The sequence below is a fragment of the Cydia pomonella genome, chromosome 9, assembly GCF_033807575.1.
Source record: "Cydia pomonella isolate Wapato2018A chromosome 9, ilCydPomo1, whole genome shotgun sequence".
Classification (NCBI taxonomy): Eukaryota; Metazoa; Arthropoda; class Insecta; order Lepidoptera; family Tortricidae; genus Cydia; species Cydia pomonella.
Window position 1 is genome coordinate 22,808,694 of NC_084711.1, and position 21,907 is coordinate 22,830,600.

At 35.7% G+C, this 21,907-nt stretch overlaps 2 protein-coding genes across 3 annotated transcripts in view; both read left to right on the forward strand.

The window, feature by feature from the left end:
• LOC133520955 (protein tiptop) overlaps positions 1–21,907 on the forward strand; it is a 570,116-nt gene that overhangs the window by 178,071 nt on the left and 370,138 nt on the right. For both annotated transcript variants that reach the window (XM_061855668.1, XM_061855666.1), the window contains exon 3: positions 16,554–16,649. In XM_061855668.1, the coding sequence (XP_061711652.1) occupies positions 16,592–16,649 (58 nt within the window). In that variant the 5' untranslated portion in view covers positions 16,554–16,591. The remainder of the gene's footprint in view (positions 1–16,553; positions 16,650–21,907) is intronic.
• Positions 18,381–20,380, forward strand: LOC133520974 (3-oxoacyl-[acyl-carrier-protein] reductase FabG-like). The gene has a single exon (XM_061855693.1). The coding sequence runs from the start codon at positions 18,381–18,383 to the stop codon at positions 19,140–19,142; it is 762 nt and encodes a 253-aa protein (XP_061711677.1). The 3' UTR covers positions 19,143–20,380.

Here is a 21,907-nt window from a genome sequence, read left to right on the forward strand (position 1 = left end):
TGACATGAAATTGTATACATTTTAAATCACTTGATATATTTTTATATGTGTTGCCTGTTGAAGCTCAATGGCGCCCTCAATACATTTCTAGAAATTCTTGTCGGTCTGTACATGTCCCAAATGTTGATAAAAGTAATATTATCGCTATAACCAACGCTCAATTAGTTAGATATTAGTTAAATTATTTACCAATTTCCATTAAGCCATATCAAGGTATCTAACTGTCAATCCACGTGTCACAGGAAATATCTAAGGTTATATGCTTTACCAACTTGTTTTCATGAACGTTAATTGCTTGATTATTTATCTAATTTTAACCGTAAAGTTAGAAAATTTGTGTCTTTCGTTTTACAATCTTTTTGACGTAACCACTTAGTTGAATGATAATTATTAAGGCCAATACTATAATTTGGATTTTAATTATAATTTTAATGATTGTGGTTTATAAGTTCCCTTTAAAATACTTTTTTTTTTTTTAATCGGTTACAAGCGAAAGACAAGCCGTAACTCTCGATTTATATTTACCATTCTGTAAAAACAATAGTTTAATCACATATCCTAAATCGCTTTCATAATACATAATAGACTGACATTTATCAAAATACCATTATTGATAGCCATTACAATCATATGGCGGTAAACAGAAGCCTCCTCACCTCAAACCAAAACGACCTATCTCAAAATTCGAACCATCTAAACATTATGATTTAGACCTTAAAGCTAGATAATAAGGTAGGTATTTGTACGGTTGTTTGTATATTTCATAGTCATTTTGGATCTAATGGGTTTATAGACAGGTAATGAGTGGCAATAATTAAACGACTCAACGCGTCAAATTAAATTCAAAATGGCGTGACGTCATCGAGTGACGAATCGGTAGCGCGAGAGGGAATTAGTTTTCGACACGTGAGTGACGGTACAGTTTAAATTTGCGACGTATTTTGAGTTCGGGCTGTTGTTAATGAAATAAATGCCCCTATTCGATTAATGCTTCTTCTTCTTTTAAAATATGATGATTGCCAATGTCAAGTGTCGTTATTTAGTGGTAACTTTTAAGTGTGCTCGTAGAGCACGACGTTATTCGGTAGTGTTTTAGTAAAGAGATAGCTGGACTTCACTAAAAGCCACAATGGATTGCCGGGTGTTGATTAAAATATGGTTAAACGCGTTTCAAGATTAGTTTTTCATTAGCTGCACACTTTCACGATAGTTCACTGCATAATAAGCTATCAATACTACACTTTGAACAACATAAATGAGCAAAACACAAAAAAATATTCTCGAGACGTCTTCGCCATCTTGAATCTCAACGATAACCTCGCAAGTAATACTTATAAGATTATACAACGATACGATACCGATCTGTCAGTGTTATAAGTAACATTTCTGAAGAAATGTCCGTTTTGACACTGACAGATCGGTAATCGCTGTGTCATCTTATAAGCATTGTTCGAATTGGGCCGAAAGTAAGTTTAATACTAATGGGGTTAATAAATACGGTTTAATAGTTTAAACACGGTTTGATGGTTTGACGGTTTAATAAATAATCACAATTTTGATAAGACTTTGAAGATTAATTTAGTATCAAACCGAAACGTCTGCGATCGATGCTATTAAGCTTAGAAATAAATTAAAAAAAGGAAAAATTAATTGTCTTAGGTGGGACTTGAACTTGGACTTGAATCGCTAGCCCGGTGCTTTTCCATCTTAGCTATCAAAACCTTACCCAATACCATTTTTCATCCAAAACCTGTTAAAGGTCATCTAAAAATCTAAACATTCAAACGCAAGCTTTTACATGTAGGTACATAGGTATAATGAGTAAAAAATTAGAAAAATCACTTTCGTAACCTATCTCCTTCAAATTACTTCTACAATAGAAAGATAAACTAGTTGTGCACAGCTATTGCATTTAAATTAAATTAAATTGCAATTTTTTTTAATACTACGTCGGTGGCAAACAAGCATACGGCCCGCCTGATGGCAAGCAGTCTCCGAAGCCTATGTATACCTGCTACCCAGAGGAGTTACATGCGCGTTGCCGACCCTAACACTCCGCATCTATGGCAATCTTACTCACTGGCAGGAACAACACTATGAGTAGGGTCTAGTGTTATTTGGCTGTGGTTTTCTGTAAGGTAGAGATACTTCCCCAGTTGGGCTCTGCTCTAGATATGGAATGACATCTGCTGTGCTGTGCCCTACCACACAAAGCGAGATGACAATCACAATGCCCATACCTCTCTTTTGGACGTAGTTTAAGGCACCCGGGTCCATAAATTACTTAAGATCAACTAAGGATCAATATAGTTTGTAACACATTAAATCTTACAACTAATGTTAGTAGGTACACACAAACTTATTAACTAAAACACTTTACAAATCCGAAAATCACTACATCCTAAAAACTACGTCCCAATTCAAAACACAAAGAAATTGTGCAAAACTTGCATTCACATCAGGAGGTTACAATCTCATAATGAACGTCCCAAATTCACCTATTTTTTTTTTGTCTGCACTACCAAGAAAGTTCCTATTGCTGTTTGTTACACAAATCACTCAGTATCGCTCATAATTTTGCCAGGCACGTCACATTTGACAGATTTATGACGTTTCTTTTACGAGTTAGCTAGCGACACTATCTGACAGCCGTAGGGTTGGTGATGGTGATTTATTTTTGAGACGTTATTTGTGATGTTTAAGTTTGGGGATAGAGTTATGTTCTGTAAGTTAATGTAAGCTAATTGAATGAAATGAAATTTGAAATTTTGAGATATTATACACCGTGGGCCAATTAAACCCGACAGATTTGAAAGGTGTATTATTGACCGCATTTAGAGACTAAAATGTCATGCAATGTTTTCTGAAATCTGTCTTGTTTTAGAGATAATGACAATTTCTGTGAAAATTTGTTTCTTTTATAACTAAGTCAAAAACGCCTTTTTAGCTGTGACGCTGCCACTATGTGACTTGGTTTAGACATACCTATTGACAGATATTAAAGTGCTAAAGTAAACTCGCAATTTTCGTCTGTAAATAAAAAAAAACTTTACTTATTCGTTTTAATGTTTTTTTTCTTTCACCAAGGTGTAAAAATAAATAACGTGTCGTGTGCAGAAAACGCAAAAAGAATTTTTTTTTCGCCAAAAAAAATAATTCCAAATCTCATATAACATTTTTTGCTCCTTATGACCTCAGGAATGCGTGGTTAAAATCTGTCGGGTTTAATTGGCCCACGGTGTATTGTTCACTTTGTCAAAAAATAATACTCAATAAAAGGCAAGTACCTAAATACGCATAGCATTTTGAATTGCAACTAAAAAAATACTAAATACTAGACTTAAATCGACCGGAGATGAACCGTGAAAACCTTTTATATTGTTTATGAGCTCCCGATATTTCGACGCAGTTACTAATCGTGAAACATAAAATATTAAAATACGAAATATTTATTTCATGCATTTTGGGTGATTACTTAATCAATCAATCATTTTTATTTCGTCATCATAGGTGTAAATGCACTATGTACAGATGATAGGGTGTTTTACATGCAGAAGCTATGATTGTATCTTTACGGCGTACTATATTTAAAAATAAAGCTAACTAATACAGTCAATTTACAGATAAAATATAAGTTACAAACTGAAAAATCAAATAAATAAACAAATGTCAACCAACCTGATCTGATGTATTCTATAACAATAGCAATAAATAAATATTATAGGACATTATTACACAAATTGACTAAGTCCCACAGTAAACTCAATAAGGCTTGTGTTGAGGGTACTTAGACAACGATATATATAATATATAAATATTTATAAATACTTAAATACATAGAATACATAAACATTTTTCTGTTTCTAGATTGATGTCATTATCAAAGTTTTTTTTTGTATTTAAACTAGAGTCAGACCAAGATAATTTGTCAGCGATTTAGACAGCCCAGACTGTACAAATGTTATTTTAAAAGACAACCTTCTATAAAATTATGACGTTAACTTAACACTTGCATATGCTGGGCTATCAAAATCGCTGCTAACTTAGCTTTTCATGTACAGATGAGTCAAAGACGTGAAAAAATTTGTACTCAACACACACACAGTCAAGTGAAATGTACAATAAATATGTATAACTTTTGGCAGCCCTAATTGTCACTTACTTGCTTAGATCCCTTATCTTGGCGTGTAGTCACGGTTACAAAAGTTAGCTCGAATTAACTTACTTGGACACACTTAACTTAGCTGTAAAACGAATAAATGCCCCTAATTTATGCGTAAAAAAAGTGTCTGCTTAACCCTTTGAACGCTTTATATCATAAACACAAACATACTCAAACGCCAAGCTCCCGGCAAGCGAGCTAATGTAAACCTTACGCGAAAGTGTGAAGGTTACTTTGACAGTGTCCGTCATGACATCTATAGGTGTCCTTGGCGCTGTGGGCACGACTAGTAACGACGCCTTTAGGTGTTCTTGGCGTTCAAAAGGTTAATGATACGATTTGGAAATATGACATAGATTCAATTTAACATAGATGACTATCTGATTTTGGCAACCCTGTGTTGCGTATTTAGGCGAAGTTGTGGCTTATCTGTCGTGGATTCAAGGTTACTAAAGTTAGGCGAAGTCACGTAGACTCACTACTTCGAACTTAGTTACGTTATGTAGTTACATATAGTATGTAAAGTACATTGGAGTAAATTAATGGTGTGTAGTGACGACCGGTCTGGCCTCATGGGTAGTGACCCTGCCTATGAAGCCGATGGTTCCGGGTTCAAATCCTGGTAAGGGCATTTATTCGTGTGATGAGCATGGATATTTGTTCCTGAGGCATGGGTGTTTTCTATGTATTTAAGTATTTATCAATATTTATATATTATATATATCGTTGATGTCTAAGTACCCTCAACACAAGCCTTATTGAGCTTACTGTGGGAATTAGTCAATTTGTGTAATAATATCCTATAATATTTATTTATAGAAAACACCCATGACTCTGGAACAAATATACATGCTCATCACACGAATAAATGCCCTTACCAGGATTTGAACCCGGGACCATCGGCTTCATAGGCAGGGTCACTAGGTCACTACCCACTAGGCCAGAAATGATTTTACTTTAACTTAGTGAGTTTAATATTCTTAAATTCTAATAATTAATTTAATTTAATTTTCTTATATTCTCATTAAACTGTTTTCCTCTTGTCCTAACTTTCTATTCCCATTTTATCTTAAACACTAAATATCCCCGGACCGAATATGGACGGGCGGAATATGGACCTGGGTACGACCTTAAACTACGTCCAAAAGAGAAGTATGGGCACTGTGAATGTCATCTCGCTTTGTGTGGTAGGGCACAGCACAACGGATGTCATTCCAGATCTAGAGCAGAGCCAAACTGGGGAAGTACCTCCACCTTACAGAAAACCGCAGCCAAATAACACTAGACCTACTCATAGTGTTGTGTTCCCGCCGGTGAATAAGGTTGGCAGAGCTCAACGAGGGTGCGGAGTGTTAGGGTCGGCAACGCGCATGTAACTCCTCTGGAGTTGCAGGCGTACATAGGCTACGGAGACTGCTTACCATCAGACGGGCCGTATGCTTGTTTGCCACCGACGTAGTATAAACAAACAGACAAACAAAATTTCACTTACACTTCAAAGCAATTAAATTTAGAAATCATTCTGAATTACTTCAGAAATCTATAAATACTCAATAAAAACTTAATTAGGTACTTACCTTTTTATCTCAGTGGCCCTTTAAATTAGGTCTAGGTAATAAATAATTATTAAATCCTTTGTATAATTGCACTTTTTCAGTAAACCATTAATTTTATATTAAAAATTAACTGCATATATTTGACAAACGAGGCCATTGGCTTTAAATTAATTATCATTAATTTTCGCAAAATGGCGAATTATTACCCACGTCACCGGAGCTTTTAGCTGCCGTTATCCACACATTAATTAGCAATTAACACTCATTTAACATACTAATTAACGAAAATACATTATAAAAAGGCGAATCTAAGGGCGTATCTCCATAAGTGCTACAAGCGCTTTAAGTTCTTTTAGCGGGTTACGACATTTAGCATAACGTTACCAACGTTATCTTAAATACATAAATTATGTTCCTGATAGACTAAAAATCAAAACCGAATGTTAAAACATCAGTTTAAGTGTTACGAACCCGCCGCCAAAAAGTTGATCCCATACAATTAAATAAAATAAAAATAAATAAATATTATAGGACATTATTACACAAATTGACTAAGTCCCACAGTAAGCTCAATAAGGCTTGTGTTGAGGGTACTTAGACAACTGATCCATTGAGATGAATCCATTACCAGTATTTTTTATACATTTTTTTTTTGTATGACTATATTTTGTGAAAGTTTTAGTATAAAATTTGATCTATGAATTATATTCATTAGTATTATATATGGAATAATATTTACAACATCAATAAATTGCTCTGATAATTAGATTAAGATAATTATATGTAATACTGTCTTACTATTCATAAGTGCTTGTTGCTAGGCCTACATGAATAAAGTATATTTGAATTGAATTGAATTGAACCCGGGACCATCAGCTTCGTAGGCAGGGTCACTACCCACTAGGCCAAACCGGTCGTCAATTGACGCACTCATTATGCCTAAATTACATTTTGACATGAACATTTACGGAACATTATAACCTATAATCGGTCATCCATTCATTACATCACACGGTTAAGGGAAGGGAGGGGATCAAGAAAATGTGACATGTTGTGACATGGGAGAGGGGCGGTCACAAACTTTGTGACGTCACTTTAACTTTATTTGTAACCGAAAATTATTTTGATATTTCTATTGGGCCTACAGCTAAATACAGAGTTTATGCAATGATAATCGTTTTCAATTTATTCATTTCATTTGAACAAACCCAATATTCATTTCATTTGAACTCTAAAATAACTTTCATATCACTATTGACAACAAAAAATTTACGTCCGTATCAATTTTCAAATGATATACTTGTTTAATACTTGTCTTTCCAGTTCAGTAAGGCACGCATTACGTACGTAAGTTACAGTCAACGTTAAAAAGACCGATTCGGAATCAACAGTTTGTAAAGGTTTTGATCTTGTTTAAATACGATCTTGATAATCAAGCAGTACTAAAAATAATTAAAAAGAAACAAGAATTGGTACTTACAATAATGAAAAGAAAAACCGCTTACTTTACATGTATACAGACATAGCAAATATAATATTATTAAAGGGATAATAGAGGGAAAAATCGAAGGGAAAAGAGGCAGAGGGAAAAGAAAACTACATGGATGGATAACCTTAGGAGCTGGACGGGAATGGATGCTGCCACGCTGGGCAGAAAGACTGCAAATAGAGAAGAGTTCCGAACTGTGGTAGCCGACATCCGTAGAGGATATGGTACCTGAAGAAGAAGAAGAAGATAATAAATCACGGTGATACTCATTCTTGGTGTGTCTGAGATGCACTGCAAACTTTGATATCAAGATCACATCATGACAACATCGAAACTGTTTAGTGCTCCGCACAACATTTTTTCACGGAGCACTTATCACATCGGTTTTGCAAATCGGTTCAGAGGGAAGAATAGCTTTTCGAATCTAATGAGATATCAGTAATTTTTGTATCAAAAACCATTTCGGGAGAAAACGTTTTCCACTAACTAAATCTTAACAAATCACTTTGATTTTGATTGTGATGGCTTCAGCATAATATATTCTAGTTCATATGTTATGAAAAAAAATCTTTTTTTGCTTAACTTGAAGAACCTATAAACCTAGTTTTTCAATGTGTCAATAACATATTGAAAAATCATAGAGAATGGAAATATTTAGAAGTGGGAAAACGTTTTTTTTTTATGAACAATCACGTAGGTACTGTACTTCCCTCTTAAATGCGTTTTCCTTAGATACTTTTAGACGTAGATACCTAAAATTTGGAACAGTACCCCTAGTGTAAATTTATTCGATAGCGAAACGTGACGTACGCGTTAGCGTTAAAAGTCATTTGTATGAGATTTTTGAGTGTCCAAAACGTCCCGCTTGGCGCGCTGTTCAAAATCCCATACAAAATGAGACTTAACGCAAACGCGTACGTCACGTTTCGCTATCGAATAAATTAACACTAGGGGTAAAGATATAGTAACTGTCACCACTAATACTGCGAATAAGTCAAAACCGCTTGTTTATTATTTAAATTAGAATCGGCCTCAAAGTCAACGTTCTAAAATTATCCGTCCGTCCGTTTCTTGACAGATTTACCGGTGCTTACGCAGCCTTTGGCGGAGGCTCGATTTGATGTTGTCTTCCAATAATCGTTAAGACAAGACGTTGTTTATGGGATTAGAAAATATGTCAGCTTTTTACTGCGTTTAAATTGGTTTATACGAGGTTGCGGCGTCAGTGCACAGTTTGACGTAAGGGACAGATATAATTATAATAAATATTTTTTTAGATTATATTTAGATACCGACTATGCTAAATGCAGACTTTTACTGTATTTTAATTGCATTACTTAAGATTATGTGCATTTTAGTGCAATTTTCCGAAAATTAAAGTTTAAGAAAAAATGAAAGTTCACTATTTATATTATACGACATACGACATTATTACACAAATTGACTAAGTCCCACAGTAAGCTCAATAAGGCTTGTGTTGAGGGTACTTAGAAAACGATATATATAATATATAAATATTTATAAATACTTAAATACATAGAAAACACCCATGACTCAGGAACAAATATCCATGCTCATCACATGAATAAATGCCCTTACCAGGATTTGAACCCGGGACCATCAGCTTCGTAGGCAGGGTTACTACCCACTAGGCCAAACCGGTCGTCAATTTTTGAATACTATGATTTATGACATATTTTTTGCCAAGTTCCATCTAAGATTAACGACATCGCTAATTACAAATAATTCGTAACTTTGATTTAATACGCAGTAAATCTAATAATCAACATTAGATGTTGAGATGCCAACCACTTACTAGCCAGTTGATCTGTACCCCTAGTGTAAATTTAGTCGACATCATAATGTGACGAACGAGTTTGCGTTAAGTCTCATTTTGTATAGGATTTGGAGTTTCCAAAACGTCCCGCTTGGCGCGCTCTTTCTAAATCCAATACAAAATGAGACTAAACGCAAACGCGTACGTCACGTTTCGAAATAGAATTTATTTACACTAGGGGTACAGGCTGTTTAAAAATAGTGCTATGATACACCCTAGGCATTCGAAAATGTTTTTAGTATTCGAATTTCTATGCCGTATAGCCGTATAGCCATTTAATCTCAATTTACTCAAGTACCTACATGATTATAGGTGAACCAAGTGTATTTTTAGTTTACTTAATTGACCCGGGTGATCTGAGCTAGGTGAACAGAGTCAACTACAGGGTTAATACTACTTTGTCAAGATAGTAAGCTATAATAAAATGGACAATCTCACACAAATCAAGCTGACTAAGGCTCACTTAATATAATACAATGTGAATATCGTCGTTGAGGCAATAAGATAAGCACCTCAAAACTAGGACCCTGAGAAACATTCCCAGTAGACACTAAATTCCAGAACAACAAAAGCATAACGCACTGAAAACATCTCAGAAGGGCATCTACTATCCCCGCATCTGTCCGTTCATAAATCTGTCGTATGAAAAGAATTAAAACGTTCCCCTTTGTGGACGGCTGAATAAATCTTAGATATCTCCCGGAGACGGCGATATTTTACAAGTTTTTGACAGGGGAGATGGCTTTCCGAACGCCACCTGCCCAGGGAGTTTTTTTAGATTGACGGTGTGGCATTTGGGTTAGTGTTTTTAAAAATTACTCTTAAAGAGTAGCTCTAAGATGGTCCCAATTAAACGTATAAGTGGTCAAAAGTGTATCTTCGAAAGATGGTGATGTTTTAGAAGTTTTTGAAATGGGAAGATGGCTTTTAGTGATAGATCTGGGCGTAAAAGGTAACTATGAGGAGATCATTATGATGATGTATTATATTTTCTAGAGAATAAGCACTGATAACAAATTAAGACTATTCTGCAGCAAGGTTGAAAAGAATGTGACGGCATAACGCACTCGAAAAAAAGCTGTATATATTTTTTTACATTTAAATTTGTTCCACGCGCATTTATGCACCTATAAAACAAATTCTTTCAGTTTACGAAGACACATTAATGTTTAGGACGCCATCTACCTAAGAAGCGTCTTTAAGATATTTTATTCTTTAATTCTTCTTTCCATTATGATTACCAACAGTACAGATCCATATACAAACATTCAAATAAAATAACCTGTCTTGAACATTAAAAAAGTCTTCACCGCCGTATGTCGCTCGATAAGCAAGGGCATCACCATAAACTCTGTACAATACTGTTATTGGTTCGTCGATTTATTCTTTTTTCAACTGACAATTTATTGAGCTAACTGATTCGGTTTGATTAAAAGGTGCCGCGCCAAGGTGGGTGTCATATCGTATAAAAAGGGACTTTACGTCAATTGGAGCTTATGTCGTATTTGTATTGGAACATCGGAAATAATGGTGTAAGTGCCAATAAAATTGTATATTTTTTGTAAGTAAGTAACGCTGGTTCCCTGGCAGAGAGGACGGTGTCTTATATGGGATGCAACCTGTGTGAGTACATTTGCTGCATGTAGACACACTGCTAAGACGGCAAGCTCAGCGGCAGAGACTGCCGCCAAAAGTAAGCGCCTGAAATACTCTGCCTTGGAAGCCACCTACGACTTCGTGCCGGTCGCCGTCGAGACAGCCGGGCCCTGGGGGCGCGTGAGCTCTTCCAAGAGCTTGGCAAGCGACTCAGGGAGAAAGAAAATAACCCCCGTTCTGAGTCATGGCATGGCTTGTTCAACATGTCTCCATCGCCATACAGCGTAACGCTGCTAGTGTGATGGGGACCTTTGGACCCGGCATGGTTCAGAACGAGTTTTAGCTTTCTAAGGTATATACTTAGTCTAATTATTAGAATACATTTTCAGTAAGTGTTTTTTTTATTTTTAAGTATCGTGATAATAGGTTAAAGACGAGAAGGCAAATAAATTTTATTATAATATAATTATCAAGTCTAATCTAAAGACGCTATATTTGTTCGCAATATTTGTACGCCAGAAGTCCTCAGTGTGAAGGGGAAGGTATACAAATCCGCAATCCGACCGGCTTTCACCTACGGCGCTGAATGTTGGCCTATGAAGAAGGTCCATACCACAAAACTGCACACAACAGAAATGAAGATGTTGAGGTGGGCAGGATGTGTCACTCTACTTGATAGGGTTAGAAACGAGCACATCCGCGGCAGTTTTAAGATCCAGCCCATAGAAGATAAGCTTTCCGAATCTCGCTTAAAGTGGTATGGCCATGTCATGAGGAGGCCAGAAGATCACATGACTAGACAAGTCCTGAGCATCAACGTTGGCTCCAAAAGATCGGGCAGAGGTAGACCCCTTACGACCTGGATGTCCGTCATAAACAACGACCTTAAGAAAGCTCAAACAAATGTCTCGACGACCCAGAACAGATACGCCTGGCGAAGAATAACGAGGAGAGCCGACCCCAAATGACATGGGAAAAGGCTAGGCAAAGAAGAAGAATATTTGTACGCCAGAGAGAAAGAAGTATTGGTCAAAAAACAAAAATGTAACACCCATGTATATACGTTTGTTTGACACAAATAAACATTCATTCATTCATTCGCTTATATACTTTTATTTTTTTCCGCGTTATTCGCCAAACGTATTCTTATACCCGAAATCGTAAAGCTGATTTTCAAAAATACGGTAACATACTATCAAGTAACTCGATTTAATACCACGCTTTTGCCTTTCTTATCCCACAAAAACTACTTTTATATAGATTACTGGTATTTTAAGTAATTCTTAAACTAAAGCGATTTAAAGTAAAATTTATTTGAATTGAATATAATTCACATTAACTGTCATAACAGTCTGAATCTTCTGGTCTTTGCAGTTAGGTTTAAATTTGTTTGCATCGTTTTGTTACTAATATAGGCGTATTGACAGAAACACGTTAATCAAGACTAATAATTACACTCGTCATTTAAACTAGTACGTTGGATTCCAGTTTTTTTATGTCTCCAAAAGGTTTTTACGATAAATTATTATAATTAAAGTCAATTGACGGCGGAGCCTTTTTATGGACCGCCTTCTGAAAAGCAATTTAATGCCTACTTGGCGTTATACCGGCTGTTTATATTTATTATTATTTTAATGCGATTCACTTTCGGAATAAATACATGAGTTTATATACGATGCGCCACACATTAAAAACGTATAACCTATGTTTTACTTTAAAAAAATTTCGTTAACGTCAAACCAAATTTTTGTAAAGGACATCTGTCGAAGTTCATACATATGTACAGTAAGCAACTGCACACCACAATGCGTTGCAACGCATTAAATTACAACACTAAGTTGTAAGAATCACTTTACCTACCTTATTGTTACCAAACCATGCCTCCACGTCATTCCCTGAATGAAATCATCATAAATCAAAAATTAACTAGTAAGATCAATATCTCAAGCAAACTCTCTGCTTTGCCTTAACTGTTGACTGGTAGATAATGCTTTTTGGAATGAAGTCCAACTTTTGTACGATAAGTTTTTCTTTTATAATATTTTTTTTTTAATACATAAATATTAAACGACATTATTACACAAATTGACTAAGTCCCATGGTAAGCTCAATAAGGCTTGTGTTGAGGGTATTTAGACAACGATATATATAATATATAAATATTTATAAATACTTAAATACATAGAAAACACCCATGACTCAAGAACAAACATCCATGCTCATTACACGAATAAATGCCCTTACCAGGATTTGAACCCGGGACCATCAGCTTCGTAGGCAGGGTCACTAGGTCACTACCCACTAGGCCAAACCGGTCGTCGCAATTTATATATATATTTTTTTATTTGTTCCTAAGTCATGGATGTTTTCTTTGTGTTTAAGTAATTTATAAATATGTATATATATCGTTGTCTAAGTACCCGCAACACAAGCCTTATTGAGCTTACCGTGGGACAGTCAGTTTGTGTAATAATGTCCTATAATATTTATTTATTTATTACTTAGAAACCTTTATGCATATACAACATTTGTCTAACGTTCAATGGAGATACGAGTTACGCCATTTTTGCAACACAACTATATATATCTACTAAATTAACTTCCTTAGCCATTTTGTAATAGTCGTTTTAAGTGTTAATAGCAATTAACGGATACTAATTGGTAATTAAATATAATATATAATGCAAGATGTGCGATAGGTGATAAGGAATGTCAAATACGTATTCTTACTTATTTTTTACTTAAGTTTAACAAATACTTATCTGAAACAATTTTCGTGTTTTCTCGCTAATATTGGTCGCTTATTTATGACACTAAAACAATGTACAAATATACAAAATACATATAGATATACAAAAGTTTTTACACGTGTACTAATAAGAATATGGATTAAGAGTCTGAAACAAATGCAAAATATTAATTAACTCATTCATATCATCATCATTCGCTTGCCCTTATCCCATTCATTTGGGGTCGGCGCAGCATGTCTTTTCCTTCCATATCTTTCTGTCACCCGTCATCTCATCGTTCACTCGCGTTCGTTTCATGTCATCTCTCACACAATCCATCCACCGTTTCCTGGGTTTTCCTCTGCCGTTCCATCCCTCCACATTCATTCGTAATACCTTTCTCGTCACATGACTTTCATCCCTCCGCATCACATGCCCATACCATTCATATATAGAACGTAATTATGATTCCCATTAACCTTTTAACCACCGTAGACTGATATATAAGACATACAATATCCAGCTCATTTTGCCGCAGTCTAATAAATACGACACAACTTCGTGTAACTTCGTACCGGCGCCGGCGGCGACACGAGCATGCTCGATGAAAAATTCTAAGCGGTTAAAAGGTTAAAAGTTTATAATTAAAGCTATGTTCGTCTGTGTTGCCATATGTTTTGACGACCGGTTTGGCCTAGTGGGTAGTGACCCTGCTTACGAAGCTGATGGTCCCGGGTTCAAATCCTGGTAAGGGCATTTATTCGTGTGATGAGCATGGATATTTGTTCCTGAGTCATGGGTGTTTTCTATGTATTTAAGTATTTATAAATATTTATATATTATATATATCGTTGTCTAAGTACCCTCAACACAAGCCTTATTGAGCTTACTGTGGGAGTTAGTCAATTTGTGTAATAATGTCCTATAATATTTATTTATTTATATTTATGTCGAAGAAAAAAAACGTCAATCCTAAAACACATCGACAAATCTTTAATACAACAATAAAACAAGAACAAAAACGAAAAGTAAAGAAGCGGTAATAAATCGGGTCGCTATCACTGCATCGCACGTCACTATATCGCATTACTACAATGTCCGTTTGATACCGAATTTATTACGAGTAGTGATGTGCCTAACATTCCCGGTCGTGGGAATAGTAACTGAAAAAAGTGGGAATAAATCGGGCTATCACACTTTTACGCGCTGTGTTGTTTTAGTACAATATCGGTTTGATACTGAATTTATAACGAATTGTGATGTGCCCAAAATTATTGGTTGCGGGAATATTTATTGAATAAGAGCTGGTATGAATCAGGTTCCTATCATAGCATTCCATGTAGTAACATGTCAATATTTACTTTTGCTACAGAATCTATCAAAAATACTGTGTATTCCGGTATGGATACCGGAATACTATAAGATTTTTTTTTATCTTTGAATACTATTTAAAAAAATTAAAATCATTTAGTTCAGACCTTGCTCCATACAATGTTAGTTTGACTTACTCTAAAAAAATATACCTATTATATTATTATTGAAATAAATTAAACTTACAATATTTTAGGGTTTAAACTGGAGTGATTTTACATATACTTATGTCTAATTGAAAGCAATAAATTTATCTGTTGCGTCTTTTCGGTATTGACCCCTAATATGCTTTGAAGCTTAGAGTCCATTTTCAGAATGTAAAATTATTAACACATGCCCGCTCGGGGGGTTCTCTGTTCGTAGTCGCTTTCCTTTACAAAGCGGGAAAACGCTGGGATCGGCTACGAGCGTAGCGTTACGAAAACGTTGGTAGCGAAAGTGTTAATATGCACATTCGTGCCATATTCGAGATACAACATAGCGTCCAAGCATTTCCTGGTTTACCTTTTATTTTATATGACCGGCTTATTTAATATCAAACTTGGTTTAACTCAAGTTAGGTAACTCAAAATGTAAATGTCACAACTATCACTGGGTAATTTTGATTGATACTGATTTAAACTTTCACGATATATACTCATTATTATTGACTAAATTATTTTCCGAGACGGATACAACGCCGTCCTCGAAACGTCGAAGGTAAAAGCATAGATTTACGCAATCAAGTCCCGTTTAGTCAATAATAATGAGCGATGGACATCTCTCATACCAATATTCCCTATTAACATTCCCACAAAGAGCTCATCACTAGTTTGATATCGAATTTATTATGAGGGCTTATTCCGAATCACTCGAAACGCGTCACTCGCTTCTCATAAATTGTGTGACATATCGCTCGACTCAACTTATAAAACCATGAAATCACTCAGCTCATTTCTTCACCATAGTTTTTAAGTCAACGAAATAAAGGTGATATTTGATTTTTCGGTGTGAATTTGTAAGTTGGTTCATCGTATCTTATGTCTTGTCTCATATTAATGATGGTTTGGTTTTTTTATCAAGTATTTTTAAGGTTTGGGAGGAATTCTCAGGGTTTTAGTCACCGTTTCAAGAAGCAACATTGATGGGTTCCGAGAATATGTGGTTGATTAAAAGCAGTTTAATGATTATTAGAATCAGTTATTGGATTGAATGTATGGATGCGTTTAAGGTGTTATCGAAGTTGATCGGAAGTTAGTAATCGTAGTCAAATGTTTAAAATATTTTCCTAATTTTATATATACAATTTTTGAAAGGCTAATAGGACTTTTGTTTCCTAGTTGTTTTACATTTTGTATAATTTATAGTTAATAAATCATAAATCTTTATTTGCAATAGATATATTACTAACAGATCTAAGGCTAATATATACAGGTCCATATATCTAGACTTAAAAGTCATGCAAATTTTACATTTTTAGCTTACTTGCTAATAACCTATTAAATACTTCCATTAGCAAAATATTCAGTGGTACTATAAAAACATTTGTTAACCAAGTAAAAAGTTTGTGCCTTAATTTTTTGAGGGGTAGTTCCCTCAATTGCTCTGGCAAATGATTGAATATCTTAATACACATGGCATAACAATTTCTACCCCTCATTGCAGTGTGCATTTTTGGAAGCACAAGTCTATCCGAATATCGCGTATTTATGTTTGTTATATCTCTGTTTTTTTTGAACATTTCATTATGCATCTTAGCAAATATACACACTTCTTCAATATAATTATCTATTTTATGTTTTAATTATTCTTAAACATATAATTGTCATTTCAGATGCGGGGCAGTGAGCGGGGCGGCCGGCGGGCGTAGAGATGCGCTCCAAACAGCAGCCGCGACCTTCATACCGCTGGCTCAACACTAACGAAAACGGTATGTTTTAGCCTTTATATATTATATTACTTACAGTGCTTACTCCATTAAGAGGCTGTCAACACCCAATGTCCTTGAAATTGATGTTACTTAAACAGTTTTTTTATAAAAGACTATTTGTTTTAGTCAAGTAAGAAAAATATATGTTCATATTAATTATATTTCAAAGACCGTGGTTGTACTCGATACATGGTTGAACGAAATCGGCTCGATAGAAAATAATTGCAAAGATTGGTCTTAAAATCACAATTAAACGGTTTTATGTCTTTATTGTTTTGACTTATGGGTCTGCAATTAAAATCACAATTTCAAAACATTTATATCTAAACCGTGGTTGAGTAAAATATTACACTAATAATCCACTTTTTTTTATTTAAATATTTTTCTTATTATTCCCTTGCCCAGGCCCAGTAACATGCGTCAGTGCTATCTCATTTACTCCGATACAAATAGACAGTGTGCGCGCTTTAGGTATTGACAGCCTCTTAACTCAGTGATTCAATATGAGACTAGGCCTTCGACACAACACAGCGCCACTTTTCTCATTCTTCCGTCAAATTAACAAGTCACTGTTTAATTGATTTAATTAAGAACATATTTATTAAGTTAGATTAGTATTTTCATTATCGCTCGTAGAAAAAATAATCAAGTTTTAAATCATCCTTATTTTGTACGGTTTTATCCCATGCCTTGTCCAAAACCGGGTATATATTTATACGAATTTCCCTTGGTAAAAATAGCAATGGAACTCGCCAAGTTCTTCAGGTTCCCAACGAGTAGTTTTCATGGGCCCATTTTTTACACTTGGTGCATGTACCCAGCCATCGTTTTCCTGTATTGTACAAAAAATACTTGTACAAAATCGGGTACTATCCAGTTTTGCACCAAACGTACCTACGAAAGTCTTAAAAATCTCCTGACATAAAAACGATAATGAATAACAATCGATGTAATATGTTGTTCATCCTTACTTCATACTTAATCGTATAAAATAGAAATTGTATTTACCTCAACGTACAACAGGTAAGTATGGTTATGAATGCCATGGAATTATTTCATCAGGCACTGCTAAAAACGTATTTCTTATTTAATTTCTAAACGCTGGCACGCACGTCCTTTAGCCTTTTGTTTACAAACCAACCCAGATTTGTCAATCTGAAACTATCGTGTTCCGGTGTTACCCCGTGTCCCGGTTTTGGACTAATCTCACCTACGCTTTTTTCACATTCCGATCTTCATCCATGCTCTCAAGGCCTAACCAAAGGCACAGATTCCCTTGATCTTCCCCATGATGTATTAATGATCTTCGTATGAGTGTTTTTTAAATGGTTTTTTACAGTACCACTGCTGACCAAAGGCTCTCTTTTCATCCATTTTCATACCTATAGTAGCCCTCATACCTACTCACGTCTAGTGCACTGACAAAGACACTGCTCTTAAATTCCTATACTAATTTATTAAGCAAGTCGAATCAATTGTATGACCGTACGAATAAGTAATTAAAGCCTTTATTTACGAAAATGATATGTTTTCGCCTTTATACTAGTGGATTTTTTTATTAGTTGGATTTGTAATCATTAAAAGCAGAGATTAGGCGCCTACTATCAGTTAATTTAATAGCAATTTAAAAAATATATTCCTTATCATAACGCACATTGAACGATAAGACTTTATTATAAATTGGAAGTCATGGCAAAATATTCGCAGTACATCTGTTAGAACAAAAGAGCAATGAGTTTCACCGGTAAAGTGGCAATTGTGACTGGTGCTGCCTCCGGAATAGGAGCGGCTACATCTAAAGCATTAGCTATTGAAGGTGCTAAGGTAGTCCTGGTAGATAAAGATGAAGCAAAACTACAAGAAGTCGCCAAGCAATGCGCACAGCACGGCAGCAAACCTCTCATCATCACAGCAGATATCACTATCGACGAAGATGTCAGAACCATAGTGAAAAACACGATCGACAACTTCGGACAGTTAGACGTGCTGGTCAATAATGCGGGGACTACCAGGCATTCATCCATCTTAGACGAAAATCTTATGGAACATTTCGATCTACTTATGAACACGAATCTGCGCTCCATGGTTTATTTGACACACCTCGCTGCTCCATACCTGATCAAGACTAAGGGTAACATCGTCAATCTTGCGAGTATCGTTGGATTACGCGTCTTATTAGGTAGTCTCTTGTCTTATTCGGTTTCAAAAGCAGGTGTAACTCACTTCACTCGCTGTGTTGCCTTGGACTTGGCTCCACATGGAGTGAGAGTGAATGCTGTAGCTCCGGGAGGCACCAAGACAAACATAATAGAAAATGCAGGGATGTCAAACGTGGAGGAGACAATGGAGGTATGGAGGAGTGAACACACTGAGTTGAAGAAGTTGTCGGAGCCTGAAGAGATTGCAGATCTAATTCTGTTCCTGGCGAGTGACAAGGCTAGGAGCGTTACTGGATCGACGTATGTTTGTGATAACGGAGCACTCTTGACATAAATGTTTACAAGCTTGAATTTTGAGTGCTGCAGATGCTGCAGTTAACCTATAGGATAGAAGTTATCCGCTCTCATTGTTGTCTTCAATATGTGAAAAATTTCGGTGAAACAGTTTCATGTTAAACAGTTCTATTTGAATCAATAGTGTATTAAAAACTAGAAAATAATAATTAGTATAGCAATCGTAGTTCAACATACTACCCGTGTTCCTTTCTGAAGAGTACAAGTAATCATGTAAGACGGGTAGCACATTGTTGGGAGAGTCTCTGGAGTCAGATTTTATCAAACTACAGTTTTTTTTTATACTACGTCGGTGGCAAACCAGCATGCCCGCCTGATGTTAAGCAGTCACCGTAGCCTATGGACGCCTGCTACTTCAGAGGAGTTACATGGGCGTTGCCGACCCTTTAAAAACCTGTACACTTCCTTTTATGGAGAACCCCATACTTAAGACCCTCGGGGAAACCTTGGCATCCCGCTCATTCCACGTAGCCGGAGCGTCCGCGGGAATTTATCTTTATGCTGGCCGTAATTTGCGATTGTTGAACACATCATAGGTTTATGATATGTGTGCAGATATCGGCGGCCGTGTAATGTTTTGACCAATAGATAGGTAGGATAGGTTAGTTAAATTGCTGCAGATGTAGATTGCAAAATCTCCAAAAATAGGAGCCCGTCTAATCAGGAAACGAAACAAAGATTTTCACGTTTCACGATATGCTTAGGAATTTCACGATCTGCCTGATATTACGATCGGCCGCCGAGACACATGAACAATCTCTTAGAGTGTCCAAACATTACCAACTTACATAATTTACCCTCGCAATTGATATCACATCGTTAAATTTTTATAAGACTAGGGTCAATTTTCTATGAAACCATTATATGAAGCTAATGTGCAATATAACGGTAATTTATATCAAATTAAATAACGTTACGCTATAAAAACGTAATACCTTTATCACTAAGAAAACGTTAATTTTAAAACATACAATGGTACATTTCATTCTTCCCATAGTAACTCAATTACGTACAACCCGGTGTTAAAACAGCTTAAGTGCCATGTATTGTATAACAAAATACTACGTTTTGTATAAAGCAGTTATAATCAGAATATTAACGCCTATTTAATCATCGCCTTCTTAAAAAAATTACACCAGATGTTGGGTATTAGAAAGTGAATTCTATTTGAGGGGTGAAAAGGTTGAAAATGGTTTAGTAATGCAATAGTTTTTAGGGATCTGTTAGATTATAAGTTACCACACTACGAATCATGATTTCCTTGTTATTATGTCAATATTATTAATTATTTATTATTCTTATTATATTTGGATTTGATTTGATTTTAATGTACTAACCCCTAGCTATAACGATGGTACTAACAATGATTTTATGGAATATTTATGGTTCTGAAATAAAAATATTTTTTTTTTATCTTTCATCGGTTGGGTAAAAAGCTTGCCATATTCTTTTCACATTTATTTATTTTGAGTACCGGGTGGCCTAGTGGGTAGTGATAGTGACCCTACCTATGAAGCCGATGGTCCCGGGTTCGAATCCCGGTAAGGGCATTTATTTGTGTGATGAACACACATTTTGTTCCTGAGTCATGGGTGTTTTCTATGTAAAGTTACTACTTTACATACATAACATCCCACCATCACCACTAAAATAAAACAAAGTTAACTAAGAACTTCAATTAAAAGTACCTATTGAGTGATAGTTAGTTAAGTATATTAACCCCATCAACTAACAGACAATAAATAAAAATATTTAAGGCGGCTCTCATACAACAAACGTGATATTTGCCGTTTTTATAGATGGCACGGAACCCTCGTGCGCGAGTCCGCCTCGCACTTGGCCGGTTTTTTGTCTGACGTGCCCAAACTAGTGTCCAACTCACGCTTGACCGTTTATTCAAATCGACGCATCACCGTATCGCAACTAAACTTCATAAACAAAACCATACAAAGTCGATACACAAATGTAATAGGAGTAATAACTCAGCTTTTTGTATGAACTAACCCACCGTGAAGTAATAAATAATATTTATTTTTGCTATTATACGCGTTTTTGTCAGTTGTAATGGGTGTAAAAGCGTAGGGCGGGATTCGGTCGGTGGGGCCAGAGAGACGGCGGATTAAGTGATATGAGCAAAATTAATTATTATTATTATATAATTATAGGCGAGCAGCTATTTAGCTGATGAGCCTATGTCACACAGTGTCCTGTATTATACAGTTCAAAGTTTGTAAAGTCGTATCACATCACTAAGTAACATCAGTCTAACTTATTGTTTAAAAGCCACTTGTCCAATCTGTTTTTAAAAACATTGACCGAGGGAGCAGTTACAACACTATCCGGTAAACGGTTCCAAGTTCCAAGCCGCCACGACACGGTTGGATAAAGAATGATATGCAGCTAGTAGCAGTAGTGGGAGTGCGAAAAATAATCGTATTTAATTTATATGTAAGTATTCCGCGTTAAAAAAAAATTCTTATACAGTTGTATCAAAAATGAAACAAGACATGTTTTTGGTCTTCTCAACACGTAACAAAAAATGATGCTTAATTAAGGCTTAAACTAGTCTTAAGTTAAAATTGTTTTGTTATTTTTTTAAACCCGTGTCGTCGATGTTGGGATGAAGACCGCCAGGCTAAAGTGGGACTGGGCTGGACATGTCTGCCGGATGAATGATGACAGATGGGCTAAAATAGCCATTAGCTGGCATCCCCGGTGTAGTCGTGGCAGAGGCAGACCGAGAAA